Genomic DNA, 17,862 nt, shown 5'->3' with positions numbered 1-17,862 from the left:
TTAAAATATATGAGAGGTAGGGCATACATATACTGGTGAAAGCATAAAATTCAACATTAAAGCACACATCCTATTTCCACTGTCAGTGATGTTGTGTTTTTAAGATAGCTAATAAGCTTTTGGTAAGATTGCTCTGCTTGCAAGATAAGCAGGCTACCAGCAGGTTATCAACAACTTAACAGGAGTTTCCTTGGTGTGTGTATCATTAATATCTTCTGTGTGTTTCTTCTCCTATTCCTTTTTCACACTGTTATTTTAAGTTGACAAAGATAAATCAAAAACTGTATGTGGGAAGTGTCACCAGATTAAATGACGTAGTGTTTTCATGGTCAGTCCAGCTTCTGAATAAGCTGAGCCTTATTTTTCCTTTATTTTTAAGCACATATTTTTTTTCCAGAAGAATATTTTCAGTTGGTCTTGCACAACCTGTGGAAGTGTACTGCATATATTCGGAAAATATAAGAAGACGTACATTAAAGCATTTGTGATAAGTCCTTATTGGGCAAGAAAAATAAACATCTGAAGTGCAGAAGTTTGGTCATTTCCTTTTTAAATACGCAAAGGTCATGAGGTAATACTTCCAAGGAAACTACTTTTTAATGAAGCTGTGAAAAATTAAATGAATTCTGAGTAACAGGGGAGTTAGTACTATATTGAGCCTTGTTTTTTAAAGAAACTGCTATACTTTTAGGAATGGGAGACAAAGCTCTCCCTTCTTCTTCAAAAATGATACAAGGGAAAATACAACAATGAGCCTAAACCATCCCAGGCAGTATTTTCTTCCCAAAGTGAGCTAACTGCTCAGTTTCAAGCCTCTGAAAGTGGGACTTTAAGCATGGAAGTGCTGACACAGTCTTAAATGTTGCAAGTTACCTTCCTATTTACTTCTTTCCTGAGAAGCCATGCTGTTGAGTGGATTATACTCAGACATTCACCTGAGATAGCAAGAGGATATTCTTAATTCTCCCTAATGCAACAGCATCCAGGCAGTAACTGCCTTGCTATCCTTTCCCCTTAGATTTTGAGTGTGTCACCGGTGTTGATACAGAGCCCTGCACCGAGCGGGCTGGTGTCAGCTCAGTGGGTCTACTGCTCCCAAGTGCCCACAATATAGCCTAGATTCATCGTCTCCGTACAGTTTCAGAATAAGACTGACTGCTGGAAAATGGAAGGACTAGTTGAAATAATTGTATTAGTCCCAGTAAGTCTCTTCAATTCCAAACTTTTTAAAAACTGCTGATTCAAAGGGTAGGGTGAAGTACAGTGTCATTGACATCGAAAAAGCATTTTTTCTTCCTGATGTAGTGCAGTTTATATCCTGTCCTTTCTGTTAAAAACCACATCCCAAATTATAGACCATTAATATCATTTTATCCATTACATTCTAGGACAGTGGTTTATATTAATTGTTAACACACAGAAAGAAATGAAACAATCAGATCTGATTCTCCACAGCATAGTTTCTGAAGGAAAAAGAAAGAAGGAAAAAAAGTAATGTAAAATAACGTTACCACTCTTGCAAACACCTTGCAGTTTGTGTCAAGTGGCATAATCTCACTACAGCAAATTATCAGAGATCCTAAGGTGCAGAGGAACAAATTTTGCACTTCTGATAAGTGAGATTTGGAAAGTCAGTCACCCTAGGTTCTTTTGCATAAAATGATCTCCTTCTGGTTGCACAGAAAACCAGACTGCTCTTTCCATCACACTACCTCCAGCTGCAGCCGAACTCTGCATTAACACCTGCCTTCCAGCCTTCAATATTTCCTTCACAGTTACTCTCTTCACAAAGTGTCCAACAACGCGGAGCCCTCGTATCAGTCTTCGTTTCAAACAGCCTCTCTTTAACTTCTGGGCCCAGGTTTTCTTTCACTTTGCTGTCTTTTGCAGCAAAACAAGTGTACTAGCCCTCATGTAAGTGTGCTCTGTAGCCCAGAGACTGCTCTTTTCTACTTTGTATTCTGAAAGACTAGCTAAACACAATGATATCAAACTATAGTCTTGGAGTGATGCTGTTTATAGCAGACTCTGCAGGTTTTGTGCCCTAAGCAGACAGCTCTGCTCAGTGTGTTTGTGTGGAGCTGACCAACAGTTTGTGCCAGTTTACTATTCTTTTCCTTAGATCCACTTTGTCAAGCCAGATATAAGCTTCCCCAATCAGTGTCTTTTTCATAAACTTCCCTCCATTGGAGACAAGCAGAATCTGGGAAAATAATAATAATAATAAAAAATAATTATCATTGTGCATAGTAACATACTGCATTTGCTGGCAAATATGAAAGATTCAGAAATGTTGAGCTCTTTTTTGGTACCCACAGAGGAGGAAGGAAACATTGACCATAACCCTTTATATGGAGTCATCTTTCCAATAGATAAGAAGCCCCATGAAAAGTGAACCTTCCCTCTCTTCTATTTTATTATCATGGGATGTAGCAACTAGATGACTGATTACCAAAGACAAACACAAGGTCAGGTTTTAAGTTTCAGGGTAAAGCTTTATGCAGGCGAAGTACCAGCCCTTTTTAAGTGTGCGGAAGTCAGAGGGTGCTCTGCATATAGGCTGTAACTCAGAGCAGACTAGTGCGTGAGAAAGTCCAAAGTTCTTGTTTCTGACCTCAGCAAGCAGTAGTCTAACCTAAAATGTAGAGTTGGTCTGAAACGTCATTCATGCTGAGAGCCTCAGTATTGCGTCTGGTCTTATGGCTCTTGCTTGCCCAGCTGTGGAGAGTGGGAGGCCAAGTGCCCTGGCACTTATGTGGGCTACGCAGGCTGGGTGTTCAAGACTCTCTCTGATATATCATACAGGCACATGTTTTCCAGCTAAGCAGATTCATGCCATGCAAGCAATAGCCTTCTCTGAACGACTTGATTCATTCTGTGGATCTATAGATTCAATTCTAAGTGTTTCTGGGAGAAATACATTTGATAATACATATACTTTAGGGGGTGAGTTATAGTTACACAGTCAGATAAATTCTAGCGTTTCTTAATTATTGAGTAACTGAATTAACAAGCTCAATGCTTCTTTTTTTTAATAACTTCCTAGGTTTTCCAAAAAGAAAAAGAACTTATGAAAAATTGCAGTTCCATGATAGGATTAGCAGCGGGTTTATAACATTCGCAGTCACTGAGCAGACCTCCGGCAATGAGCAAAGGAGGTAACTGATAACAGCAGGAGGCTGTCACCCTCTGTGTTCACTAGCAGGAGACAAAATAGGGCATTTTGTTGCTTGGTTTCACAGATCTAGGCTGACAGAAGAATGGCAGGACTCAAGGATTTTGTACTCCACTGAGATGCTGGAAGAGACCATGTAGCAACAGAGATGTAGCAGAACTGTAGAAGAACTGGAGTTTCCAGTAATCAAGATTTTTTTGAAAATTTTCCATTCTGATTGGGAAACAAAGTAAAAAACAGAAACTTTGCAGTACAATGGAAATTTAGAAAAAAAAAAGGGGGGGAGAAGAAAGTTGCAATAATTTTCCTCGATGAGCTTCCCAGTTCTCTGGCCAAGTTTGATATCAGTCGGATAGCTTAGACACCTACATGCCCATCGGTCAACAGGTTTGATGAGGGAAGACCAAATGACCCTTAAGCACTAAGCTGTTAGGGAACCCCACTCATCAGAAAGCTCACCCTCGGGCAGAACAGGCAGCCTGCCTCCGCTGCCCGTGGCTTCTAGGTCACTTGGTTCAGTGTTTCCTGAAAAAATGGACAGCCCAGAAGCTGGCAAGTCAAACCAGAACATCTGTGAAAAACATTCTTCTGGGTTTTTCTGATTACCCTCACACAGGACATTATGTATTTCTAATTGCAGTAAGCCAGTCAGCCAGGAGCCAGCTAGGGAACAAGGCGAAGGAGCCAGGAGCTGGGTGCTTTCCAGAAGGATCCCAGGTGCGTTGCCAAGGAACAGGGAAATCAGGGAAGCGAGCAAGCAGGCTGCCAGGGGCTGAGGCAAGTGCTTGTCTGAAACAGTGCCTGTCAAAATGTTTTCTGCAGAATGTTTTCATTCTGACACATCAACAGTTTTGGGGCAGAAAAAAAATTCTAACAGAAATTTTCCATCACTTCTGTCCTTGATCCTTCTCTCTACTCCTCCCAGCTGGATCCCTGCTATCTGTCTTCTCTAGCTTCTATGTCTCTCAGCCTTGGTTCTTCCCTGCTCTAGGCTTTATATTCCAGCCTTGCTATCTTGAATCAGGTAGTCTCAGTTTCTAATCCTTAGGATTTTTTTCCATATTCCCAATACTCTTGACCAGATGATTCTAGCTTAGCTTAGCTTTTTTTTTTCTCTTTTCTCTTTTCTTTTCTTTTCTTTTCTTTTCTTTTCTTTTCTTTTCTTTTCTTTTCTTTTCTTTTCTTTTCTTTTCATTTTTCTTTTCTTTTCTTTTCTTTTCTTTTTTTTCTTTTCTTTTCTTTCTCTTTTCTTTTCTTTTTTCTTCTTTTCTTTTCTTTTCTTTTCTTTTCTTTTCTTTTCTTTTCTTTTCTTTTCTTTTCTTTTCTTTTCTTTTCCTTTCCTTTCCTTTCCTTTCCTTTCTTTTCCTTTCTTTTCCTCTCCTCTCTTCTCCTCTCTTCTCCTCTCTTCTCTTCTCTTCTCTTCTCTTCTCTTCTCTCTCTTTTTTTCCTTTTTTTTTTGTTTTTCTCAATAGCCCGTGGTCCCATTCTCATGGCTAATATTCACAGCTTTTGCTGTTGATTTTTAGAGTGCAGACCCTTGTTCTAATTTCAGCCTACCCTTGGTTCTCGTGTCTCTTTACAATGTACCTTCTATGATTACTATGTTTGATCTCATCTTACTCCCTCTCTCTGATCTTTTTTCCTCCCTTAGTCTCCCAATTCCATTTTTGTTCTATACATTCTGGTTTTGTTTCCTTTCTTTCCCCCTCAAATCTCTTTTGACAATGTCCAGCTCTTTGCCCCTAAATCTTCATCACTCAAATTCAGCATTCAAATCAGCCAGCTTCATGTTTTGCCATAGGAACAGATTGACTGGCAATATGAAGAGCATAGAAAAACAGATGTACTGAGTCAGATCAAAGATGTCTCCAGGCAAAAATTCTGCTTCCAAAAGTGTACATGGCAGTGCATAAGGCAGAATATAAGAACAGGACAATCATGTAGTGACACTTTCCCAAAACACCTACCATCATATGTGGACCATTGATTTCCTGACTCACAAATGGTATGTTTGTATTTAGCAGACTATGAAGTATTTTGCCCATGAATTTGTCCAATCATTTTCTCCAATTACTTTTTCCATGAAAACATTTAGCATCCACAATATATTATGGCAATAAATTTTAAAGCTCAAACTCTAAGTTGTGTGAAGAAGAAACACCTTTTGTTTGTTTTAAACTTGTTCCTTGCTACTTTTATACCCTTGTTCTCTTAGGTCTGGTGTGCAGCACCAGTACATATCACAGGGTTTCTGAGGAAATGTTGCCAAGTCTCAGGCGGACTGTTCCTATGACTACCTCACTCACTATCTCCCTCTTTAATAACTTGATGGCTTTTTCGATAGGACTCTGTGGGTTCTTCTCTACTGGTCTACTCACCCCTGATGGTGTCCTCTTCAAATCACCACTGGAAGCAAAGAATTTTACAGACATTTTAGCTCTTAAACTTTGGCAAGACTTTATTGACCACTCTGGATTTTCCCAGGTAATATAACATCTTAAATAGTCTTTTACTGAGTCTACCTGAATCAATAAGATGTTAAGACACCTTAGCACAGGGAAAACAGTATCTATTTTTGTTGGCCTTGTTTTGTAAGCAATATCCATTTTAGCTTTAATTTTAATGATACAACAATAAGCCTAACATAGACACTTAGATAATCCAGTCTAACTTCAGTCATTAAAATGTAGCTGGCTTGTTTACATCGATCTTCCAGATTTAAAGGTACATTAAGTGGATGCTGGTATGCCCAACAATTCCTCCCACTTACTTTTAAGATTAGCATGCAGATACCCCTGGAATTGTCCATCCCTTTCCACTGACTAGATAAAACCTGAATATCTGGCCTATATTAGTTATCTACTCATGTGAAACGTAGGTAAATAAACGTAGGTAAAGTGAACCCCACCTGCCTAAAAAAGCATATCTGACCAAATGATCAAACCTGCCTAAGCAACTAAAACACAGGAGAGGGACCATTCCCTGAATCAGTTCCACACATCATTTGATGTGTCACAGACTGAAAATACCATCATCTCCTTTACAAATGAACACAGAGAATATTTGACTTGGCATAATCAGTGATTCTGCAATGTCTGGGATTATGACTATTGTGTCTAATTCTAGGCATCACAACTTTTAAAGAAGTTGAGGAACTGGAAAAAATGATAAAATGATTAGGCATTTAGGTAACAGGACATATCAAAGAAATTTTTTTTACTTAGCCTGGAAAAATATGATAGCAACCTTTCAGTGTGCAAACTTTTTTTATAAAAAGAAAGCAGATCAGTTTTCCTCTGTGCTTTGTGAGGATACTTAAGGATAAGTTAACTTAATTTAAAAATATGACATATTTAAGTTAGATATTACACTAAACTTTCTAAATATATAGAAAAGAATTTTTAGAAGGCATGCATAACTTCCTTCTCTAGGGGATTTTAAGAACAGATCAAGCCTAAAACTTTCAAGCCTAGTTATAAATACCCTTGCTCAGTGTAGGGTGATGGATTAAACCATCTTTTAAAATTTCCTCCAGCCCAATATTTCCATTATAATGTAGTTGTGTTATTTCCTTTGTAATTTTCTCTTTTCAGCAAACAACTGAGGAAGAAGATTGATCTCAAATGCCCACAGCACAGCACGGACAACATCCAAAATTAGGTTTTAATAAAATGCAGAATTACCTGAAGAGAATGCCCAGCAGGACTCAAGCTAAATCTAAATGTTTCATTGAACGAAGGCTCTCGGTCGTGCCTGCATACCCTGGTTTTCTTCTTAATAACTCTCTTTTGGGTAGAGATATTGACAACATACAGCTTCACATACAGGTCTGGAGAAGAACAGTTCAACGAGTTAAATACCGAAGCTTTTAAATAATCATTGTTGCTAATGATTTCAACAAAGGGGAAGTGTTGTGAAGAAACAGAGCATGGTACTTTACAGAGCCATATTCTGTTCTCATTCTCATGGTGCAGAAATGGAACTACCCCACTAAATCCAAGGGAATTAGTTTGTGTTTACAATGCTGTCATTAAAGCAATAAATACCTTGATGTCTTTATATATGTATGAAAATATTATTACTAGCATGAGTTTTTAATTTTTAAAAAGCTTTTTCTCCGAAATACAATTTTTTACTAGATATCATTGTTCTTTAATAACCTAGGGAGTTATCATTTTTATTAAAATTAAAAAAGGATCAATTTTTAACAATCAAAAGTAAATTAAAAAGAGGATTAACTTCTGAAAGTTAATTTGCTTCTACAAAATGTTTTTACTTTCATTAAAGTTGCTCATAGGAGAAAAAGAGCACTTCAAAAAGAATTCTATAGAATATGTCATTCTAGTTAAGAAGCAATTTTCTTTCCCATTTTAGCAGTGATGTTAAATGACTTCAGATACATCCTACTTAATGTTTTCAAAGTATCATAAAGATGGTTTCTGTGTGATACCTGGTAGATGATCTGGAGATTTAAATTTGTATGTGATGTTTCTGCACTGAAGAATTTCTACTATCAGCTGTTCTCCGTCTGTCTTCATTTCCTTCTTTAATGCAATCTTGATTTCACCCATAACCTGTGTTTTACCTGGAAAAGCAGAAAAAGCAACCCTCATCAATGTAAAAGGAAACTGAATGTATCTTTCTAACTTGGAAAGAAGTAGAGTTTTCTGGTTTGGTTGGTTTTTTTTTTTTAGTTTGGGGAATTTTTGTCTTTTTTTTTTTTTTCAGGACAGCTTATAGTTTTTAGTCAGGGGTATAAGGACAATGTATTGCTTGAATTAACAAATGGTAGATACATGCAGTACATTTGTGTAACTAGTTTATATGCTTCAGAATGTATTTGCTTCAGAGGAGCTTTGTTCCCAAGAATACAAATTTCACTAGGAGTCATTACAAGTCACTTAATGGTCACTACAATTCACCTTTTCAGAAACCTTTACTACAAGAGTCTGAAGTTATCATCACATTAAAAAAAAAAAAAAGGAAAGGAAAAAAAAGGAGAACATTCAATAAAGTGTTAAAGAATAAGATTCTGAAAGGCAATTAATTAAGACTGGTGAAGTTAACATTTCATTTCACCTTCTTACGTATATGGAGCAATATCATTCACACAATTTAAAGGGAAGCACTCACTGGGACCTTTAAAAGTAAAGGTCATGTCCCTTCTTATGTGGGCAGAAATACAGGCCCATTATTCCTACATTGTATGGATTTCTCTCTAAATCAGTCCAGAGATGGAGAGAAGGCACAGAACGAAATGTAGGCAAAGCTGTTTTGCCTTTCCCTTGCCTGTCTTCCCACAAGGCTGTACTGAAGCCAGGCAGAGTAGAGGAGGGCTACATCTTCTAAATGAGTGCAGTGGTGTAAACAGAGCCCATGCCCTCAGCTCAATGTTGTCTGTAACAACATCATGTCATAACGGGGGCTGTGCTTCTATATCTATTGTCCTGCAACTGTGAAATATTTTTTCACCTTCCTCTTCTCTTTAGACATTAGTAAAAAAAAAACAAAACCAAACCATTAAGCTCCTGGGAGTCTTTATTACCTAGTTTCTGGTGCCAGCAGGCTGGAGCTTTAACACATTACCAGGAAATTCTAGAAGCTGGTGCCAAGATGTTGTAAGGAACAAAGCAATTCTGCAGAAAGTAAACAATTATGATACATCTGGAGAAGCTCCTCTCTTAAAGAGTAGAAAGTTACCAAGTGGCATTTAGAGATTATTTACTTGTATCACAAATGTATAACCAAATTCAAATAATCCCCATTAAAAATGCCAGCCGTTGTTTCACAGATGTCCACGAGCAATCATACATTCTATTGTTTTTCATACTTAAAATATTTTTTGGGATCATAAATAAAAATTTATTAACAAATAAACCCAGCTACAACTTGGGCTCTCAACCCGCCTAACAAATTGAAGCTGGAATCTAACTTAGTTACAGTCAACAACAAATTTGCAATTGGGCTTCAGCCAGGTCAGCATTTCACCCATAGTTTGTAAGGTGGGGGAGGATGTGTTAGGAGACAAATGATTCTTTCACCTTATTTAATCATCACAAAACCCTTCCTATAGGTTTGAGCATGCAATAATAGAATTTTGCTTTCTGCTATCTGTTTGTGCAAAGAGAATGGATCCCTCATCTTGTGATGGCAGCAGCAAAGATCATCGGTAGCTGGGATCAAAGAAGGAAAGGCCAACACTGTCCCTGTTGTTATTCGTTAATCTGTTCCATCATATGTCAACAAGCTTTAAAGTATGGATATAATGCCTATTTGCTGAATAGTGTTGTTAGGGGTCTAGCTTGGCTAAACTATGGATTTTGAATGAAAAGAGATATAGGAAAAAATTATAATGCCTCCTCTGCTCTGTGGATAAACTACCAAAATTGTTGATGAAGACATGACATACCTGAAAGGTGTTGCATAAATCTCGCTTTTTAATCAATATTGGTTCTTGCACTGACTCCAATGCTTGACAATGACAAAAGCCCAAGATAGACAGTTGTAGCACAAACCTAACGTTAGTTTCAGGCAATCTTTAGTTAAACACATCCTTTTCTGGAAAATATGCTCAGTTTATTTACTTTACTTTATTCCTCTCTATCCTTTAAGGCTTATTTGCAACAGTAGTTAGGACTTCTTCTTTCTTGATTACCTTAGTACCTTCTTTTTCACTTAGATGTGCATTCAACCTAAAATGAGATCAGGTAGCTTGGATGCTACCTGTGATGTGGTGAGCTGGCAAAAGGAAGAAATGCTTCCAGTAAATTAAAATGTATTTGAAAATTCCAGCACCATTTCTCAGCATCTGGAAATTTTCTGTGGACTATTTTGTATCCCCAGATACTTTTTACAACAAACAATCCTGCTTTACTATTTAAGCCTCATGGGGAAAACAATGATCTCCAGCTGCGAGCACATGAAGCATGATAGTTCTCTTGTGCTTCCATATTAATTTTCATTTCTCCCACAGCATGCAACAAAAAAGCCTTAACACCAGTTTATGAAACATTGCACTAAAATAAATCACCACTTCAAAACCTAGCAGAATTTTAAAGACTCAAAAGAGATTCCTATTCCTTCTATTGTCTGGGTTTTTTTCCTCTTTCTCATATATGTTCACTACATCTTTCCTTTGACAGGTGTGTAAGAACAGCTCAAATGTACATTGGTTTGTGCAGTTGATTCTTTAAATGGAAATACATTTAGAAAAAGAGATACACTGATGAGGGGAAGTGTTAATAATGAACTGTCTATGAGCTGTTGAGAAAGTTCACAGTGGACTGAGCTGGACATGAATGTTCTTTGACTGATATGACAGAAATAAAATTGCTCAGGGTGTCATCGGATTGGATGACCCCAAGGATTGCTTTGGTAGGAATAGCTCAAATAGTTCTGCCCAGTCACAACCTTTTACATTCTTCTATACAGTTAGAAAACATCAATGATAAGTGATGTGTAAACGGAACTAATTGTGGGTATTTTGGTAGTCATTGGATGATGATGAACAAATGCTGCAACGCAACTCTGAAAAAAGTGAATACAGTGAAATAGATGTTGCATATCTTTCTAGGAAAGTACTAATATGGCTTTTTAAGACATTGGGAAATAATTTGTAACTTGAATATTACTGTTTGCCTCCAGAAAGATGTATTCCAGGTGAAACACTTGCAAACCAGGATTATCACAGTGGCAAAGAACCATTTAGTAAAGCACTAAAAACATTGTTTTCTTATTTAGCCTAGGAAACAAGAACTGGAGAAACATGAAATTGTTTTCTACAGACATATGATAGAGTAAATATTGAAAGGGATAAGAAATATTTAAGCTGAATTTGTGTGATATTTTACCTATCACATATATATCAAATGCGGACTTACTGATGTACCGCAAGAGGTCCACGGGCACGCACAGCAACATCGTGTTCACTTTAGGAACAGTTTAACAGTAGCTAACCAATTCTTAAAAATATATAGCTATGATTAAATACATTAGTGTTTTTTACATGACTATACATCCCTTTTTAGGAGACCAGATTTATTAAAAATTATTAAATTATTAAAATTTATTTAAAAACAATTAAAAGGTGATGGTTAATTAACTAAATTGCTACAAAGACTATTTGAGAAGTCAAGGGGTTTAAATTATGGTGATGGCAACATAAGCTGTTGCTCTTGTAGAACAGTCACACTCCGCGCTGTGAAAGGTTAATTAGTTCTGCTATTAGTCTTAAATGACTGTTGCTGTAAATCACAGGATGTGTCATGCACTGTTGTCAACTTCCAGGGATTGATAACTATGGATTATGCTCCCATTCCTTTTTGATCAGATACCTGCTGTCAAACAAAATTACCCAAGACAGTAGTAAGTAGTTGTCTCCCGTTGGTCTGTGTTATCAAGGCTAATTTAGCAATGCATTTAAATAAGCGGGTAAATCTCACTGGACAATGGCAGGAATTTCATTCAGTTCAATTGTCTAAATGTAAATTTCTGAGCTAATTTACACATTTATCTTGGAATAAGTTGAATTGCCTTTTGAGATTGACTATGTCTATTCACATAGATGGACCAAGTATGAGTACGTTAAACTTGGAAATTTAAGTATGAGATACCTAAATACTGTTACCCAATAAATATCATACTAGAGTAATTTTCTGAATGGATGCCAGATGCCCAGAAAACAGAATTAAGAAAATACATGAACTGATACTTTGTTCCATGGTTGTGTATACGTTAGTACAGGCTCTTTCTGTTCCAGAAGAGTGACTGGGGGTATTAAAGTAGTGGAATTAGAAATAAAATAGGAGGGTAAAAAAAAATATATTGAGAATCATTTCCCAGCATTTTTCTTTCCAAATGAAGTTTATAACAGAATTATTGTTTCCAAAATAGGTAGGAAATGTTCTTCTGGAGCTTCAAGAGTCATATGCTTTATGGTCAAAGATTTTAAATCACAGAAAGGTCCTTCTGAGCAGCTTCCAGTGAGCCTGGCCTTCTGAGCACAGCAATGTTAATTTTGGGTTGTGGTAGTGGAGTTTTTTGTTGGTTTTTTTTTTTTTTAATTCCTTACAGCCCAGATCATCCTCTTACTATTCAATCAAAGAACTCAGATACTGGAAAAAATAAGCAGGTCAAAACAAAAAGAAAAAAACCCCAAGACCCCCAACCAAAAAAAAAAAAAACAATAAAAAAACCAGCTTTACTTTCCTACACTTTGTGGCTACAATCTGTAGGACTAGTATGCCTTATCCATTATGTGTGTAGAAAAGGAAGGCACATAGAGCCACGGTTTGCTTTAGCAGGATTGCTCCTCCTATTTTTCCTTTTGTATGTGCCCAGACAAATGGCTGCATTTTAAGAAGAATACATACTCTTTCAGGGTTTATTTCTACACTTTCTGGTTATGAATACTCATGTTACTTCCACTTTTCTGAAAGCACGCATCCCAGAGAGCAATCCCAGGTTTCCAAACGTTGGTGCAGAACAGCTTGTTCTACTGCTGCAGATTAGTCCCCTTTAGAGAAGACCAGATACATCCATGCTGCTTTGCCATTAGCCCTATGTCTTCTGACACCCATCTTGTTGCCTTGTGGCAGGAACAAAAAATTTAATTTTTTTTCTGATATTTTAGTGCAAAGAGCCTAAGAAAATTAGAGTTATCTTATTGTAGCATGATGATGGTGGTATATAGACAATATGATGCTGCCCTGGGGGGTGGCAAGGGAGAACTTTAGAGTATTTGGTGGTGCAGGGCCAGCTGTGTTAGTGCTATGTTAGTCAGTATAGAGCACAGGGAAAAAAACATGTCCTCCACATTGTTGAGAGATGAGCAGATTGACTCCAGAACCCAGGTTTTGCCTCAGAAAGAGCAAATCATTCTGTGCTAAAAGAATTCCCAGGAGAAAACTAAAATCATTCAGTATGGAAATTAAAGAATCCAGATCAGGGAGTCAACCAAGGAGAGAAATTATATGACAGCGCAAATGGCAGTTATGAGACCACATTGTGCAACTCTGTAAATGTTCTCTTGAGGAAAGTTTGGGAATAAGAAATCTCCACAGATTTTTGCATTAGTGGCTTCTGGTATTTAGTACTTGTTGTATGTTGCGTGAGTGTTCCCCATGAGCAAACTGAAGTGAATGAAATCTGTCTCCCAACTTGTCTTAAAAACATTTCTGACTATAACATGAAGTATTGTTTCTTCTGAATTTGTTTCATTTATAATTCTGAAAGACTGAGTAATAAGCCTCAGAATTTAGATAATTTTTCAGTCTAAGATGAAGAGATGAGTAATGATTAGTATAGTGTCATCATAAGCATAAGATCAGAAATAAAGACTTCTTTTGTTAGACCTAATTTCATTTCCTTAGGTCTTTACTTGTTTTGATACCATGAGAAATTAAATTAATGAACCTCTGAGAGCTCTGTATAGTCTTCATTGATAGAATACAGGCATTTCTTTGACATATTTTACTACTGTTTGTCTCATAGGTATCTAAGGACCTGGACTTGGTGCAGCTATAGTTATCTCTCACACTGTGTAATGAGACATCATGTCTTCCAGGACTAAGCAACTCTCACACTCCTTATGTAGCTGTATTGCTTAAATAAACAAAATCTTGGATTCAGTTATATTAGGGTATGTTTGCAAAATTTAGAAGGTTAGAATATATAGTAGGATGTCATAAAATCTAAGGAATCCAAGATGGGTTCTCAAGAACTTGATTCAAAAAAGGAAAATTTACAGCTTTAAAATATGGCACATGATTAAAGAGAACCCAAAATAATGGGTTCTGTCCCCACATCCCTGTCCCTTAGTAGCTTTCTGTGACCTCAGACTTCATCTCTGTGCCTAATCTCAGAGGTGGAGGTAATAACATCTACTTCTTTAACTAAGAGTTTTTTGGATTTAGTAACTGGGATTGAATGTACTGTAAAGAGAGAGACTTTGATCATGTAAGCATAAACAGGACTTTGGTGTATGGTCCCTAATACCATGAGAAAACACAAAGACTTAGAAAGGCTGATGAGGACCTATGCCACTGTTATGTTTCCCTCCACTATAATCCATGAAGCTCGTACAAACATAATTTTCCGTCTAACAGAGTGCTATTGAAGCAAGAAATATGTTTCTGCTGGATTCCTTTAACACTATTTTGGGAACCAGAAGTCCGTCCTCCAGCAGACAGCTGCGCTTCAGGAAAACAAGATATCATCTTATTGCAATAAATAATTCAGTATTACTGCAAATACTAGCCATTTATTATTTACATTTCACTATTGGAGTTAAACAACTCAAATTGAAGGTAAAGCAAAAGGGTATTCAATACTATTTTAAAATTAAATATATGAAGAACTCAAAACACCAGCCAAAACCTTCCAATCTTTTTTTAAGCAAGCCCTTCTCTTAAAAAAAAAAAAAAAATTAACATTGCATCCGTTACGTGTAGTACCAGCTGTTTGTATTCATAATGCCTTTCTCCTCTTGCTGGGACACGAGCTACTGGCAAAGCTGTTCTAAAATAATGATGGATGAGCTTTATAAAAAATGCTTCCCAATGTTTACAGGCTCCAACCTTTTCTGTCCTTTTGAGTTTTTTTCATTACTTTCTTTTATTCTTTCACCTTTCTTGCACATATTTCTTTCTCCCTGAAAATTGCCACAATTTTCTCTGTAGGCTGGTTTTATCTTTGTGTTCCCTACTGTAAGAAAAATCAGACATCTAATACAGTCTTAACTACTACCTCCTCCTGTCTCACAGTGCTTTAAATAGATGTTGTTGGGTTTACCAGCATAGGACTGTCTCAATAAATATGGTCCTCAGCACCACAGATGAGGTTGAATGTGTGCAGGTTCTGAAATTTGTTGTCTCTCTTGCAACCAGATTCCCAGTCTGCCGTGCATGGTGCTATCAACAGGTCATGGGACAAATTAAAGCTCAGAGTAAGGCTGCCCCTTTTTCCCCTGCTCTGAAGAGGAGTTGCAGCTGCTGAGGGTCCCTGGTATGTGTTCAGAGTCTTCTCTCATCTGCCTACGTGTTATACATGAAGAGCTCAGGTGTTATTACAATTTATTCCCTCCCTTACCTGATGTAAGTAGGGATACTGTGTGCAGGCAGTCATGCTCCTCTGAAATGGTAAACACTGTCAGTTCAACTCCTGATAAATGGGTTCCCTCTGGGATACAGGGATGCTCTGCAGTGGGAGCAGGCATGAACCGAGGGAGCTGCTCTCTCTTTTCCCTTCCCTCTCCTTAACCTGAAGATGTGAACTGCTGTGAGCAGACTGTATATTGTGAGATGAGCAAAGAAGATTAAGGTCTTTCATTAATATCTCCCTGTCTCCTCTGATGTGATGTGCACGCAATCATGTAATGAGGGAGAGGAGCAGAGTTAAGGAACTTTGCTCACAGCAAACACAATTTACAATTTTGTGGGCAGTGAGAGTAGCTGGCTTTAAGGCTCAGGCATATGAACAAGCTGACAGTTGTACGTTATGATTCTTAGAGCTAGCAGGCTCACTGCCCACAAAATTTTTAATATACTAGTGCAGAAATTTAGCCTGTATGCCCAGAATTCTTAGTAGGATTAAACAAAGAATATTCAAAGGAAAATAGTTTTCAGCCTTTATTTTCAGAGGAAACAAAACTGTTGCGCAAAATACATTTTTAAAACAGAGAAAGCCTTTTGCCTGCTGAGATTTTGAGGTGTGGAATATTTCCCAGAAAAAATGTAAACTCTATTCTATTTATTGGTCACTCTGTGTGTGCACGTCTTTCAGACATTTGATTAATTTCATTTAGAATAAAAAAAAAAAAAGAAAAAAATAATAATGCTGTGGACTGATGTCATTTGTAAAAACTCTTGGCCTGAAGTGATTTGTGGGAAAGTCATACTGACATTGCACACATACTCAAATATGAAAAATAAAAACCATAGACTTGTACCAATCCAGTTTCAACTGGCTTTATTTCTGTTAGGTGGTATTCTAAAATGTTGTAGGAAAAGGGTAATGAGGCAGTAGGAAGAGGTTAATGAGGCTATAAGATTAAAGGAGAAGGTTTCAGTAGTGTCAGAAGCTGCGCAAATCAGTGACTTAAAGAACAGTATAAGGGATCAGAGATTTCGCCAGAAAGATTTTTTCAATATTTTAGTGAGACTGGTCCCTGTACCATAGAGGCATTTGGAATAAATGGAGGGGAAATAATGAGAACTGTAAATATCACATTCAATCAATTTAGGTGATCAGAGATGACTACAGAGATTGCTTTTAATGATGATGATGAACACAGAATATCTGTATTTGACAGGTGGTAGGTAGAGGGAGAATAAAAATGAGGTGAGGGAAAGCAAGAGAGTTACAGAACTAATTCATAGTACATCCTACTAGATTTCTCTTATTTATATTTATTTATACTTATTTATATTTCTGTGGAAGGGAAACCTTATGTTCTAAGCTGATTATTCTATTCACATCCTCTCGGCAATTCATTCAAATACCAGAATTGCCCAAAATTTAGCTTTGGTTTAGAATAATAAACTAATGACAGGGTTAATCATAAGGAAGTTTAGGTGTCTAAGTCAAACTTCCTAAACTCTGTAGTCAATAGGGATAGCAGCTCCTTAAACTTATATCTTAGGATGGATAAATGCCTTCTGGAGGTGCCTGCCTTTTTTTTCAGTGACAGTTGAGAGGTGAGGTAATGGCTTTGGTTTAGAACCTGATTTTTAAACAGTGAAATTGGCTAGAAGTATCAAAATGCAAATCTAGAGCTCTATCATTTTCCATAACTTCAATGAGAGAAAGCTAAAATGATGGTTGAAATTATTCTTGCTATTTTAATTGAACTTCAAAGATAGGTGCAGCCTAGGTCTGAAAAGGGGAACTATGCAGCCTCATGTCTCAGATGGCAAAACTTCCTTCAGCCACCTTTGCTCCCTTTCATCTTCACCATAAATCATTGCCTGAGCCTAAATATACATTCACAGTCTTCTTTTCACAATTTTAGCATCTTACATAAGGAGACATATCAGACGCTGCAGATTCAGCTGCATAAAAGATGGCCTGCCACAGCACATCTGAAATTTTGATGATGAAAAGCACACTTTGCCCTGGCTTTTGGGTGGACAAAAGTTCATATAGGGAAAAGAAAAAAAGTATTTAATGTCACACATACAGAGCAACCTGAACCTTGGTTATTTTAAGCCTATTCTATTGCAGCTTTACCAAGGAGAAAATGTGTTGCTAAAGGGAGAAGAAATTTGCAAACTGCCATTAAAAGTCTGTATTTGACATAATCACAGTTCAGTAAAATATTTTGCACAATACTACAATAATCTCTGTGTAATATAGCATAAATGTTCTGTTAAAGTAGGACAAGTGAGTCTGCAAGCTCTATTTCCATGTCAGTACGAGAACACAAAATCGGTTTTACCTATACAAAAACAGGGAGGATTTTGCTAGATTTTGCTTAGGTTCTCATTTAAATGATGACAGATTTTAAGCTACTTTCCCTCTCCCATGGCAAATACATTTTTTATCTTTTTTTTAGTTTTGATATGCAAGTTTTTGAGAGTTTGACAAAATAGTCTGAAATTACAAAATCCCTTCTGAGCCAACCTTCACTTTCTATGCCAAAATAATGAAAAAGTTTACACCTTCTTACTCTGAATGTGAAGATGTGAATA

At 37.0% G+C, this 17,862-nt stretch overlaps 1 protein-coding gene across 2 annotated transcripts in view; it reads right to left on the bottom strand.

Annotated features, from left to right (window-relative positions):
* Nucleotides 1-382: 382 nt before the first annotated feature.
* PCLO (piccolo presynaptic cytomatrix protein) overlaps nt 383-17,862 on the bottom strand; it is a 378,538-nt gene continuing 361,058 nt past the window's right edge. For both annotated transcript variants that reach the window (XM_075144408.1, XM_075144419.1), the window contains exons 24-26: nt 7,626-7,760; nt 6,859-7,004; nt 383-2,203 (exon numbers count right to left, since the gene is read on the bottom strand). In XM_075144408.1, coding sequence (XP_075000509.1) covers nt 2,063-2,203; nt 6,859-7,004; nt 7,626-7,760 — 422 coding nt within the window. In that variant the 3' untranslated portion in view covers nt 383-2,062. The remainder of the gene's footprint in view (nt 2,204-6,858; nt 7,005-7,625; nt 7,761-17,862) is intronic.

Source organism: Calonectris borealis, chromosome 1 (genome assembly GCF_964195595.1).
Source record: "Calonectris borealis chromosome 1, bCalBor7.hap1.2, whole genome shotgun sequence".
NCBI classification, from domain to species: domain Eukaryota; kingdom Metazoa; phylum Chordata; class Aves; order Procellariiformes; family Procellariidae; genus Calonectris; species Calonectris borealis.
Note: the sequence above shows the minus strand (reverse complement) of the source record. Positions and strands in the feature narration are given on the sequence as shown.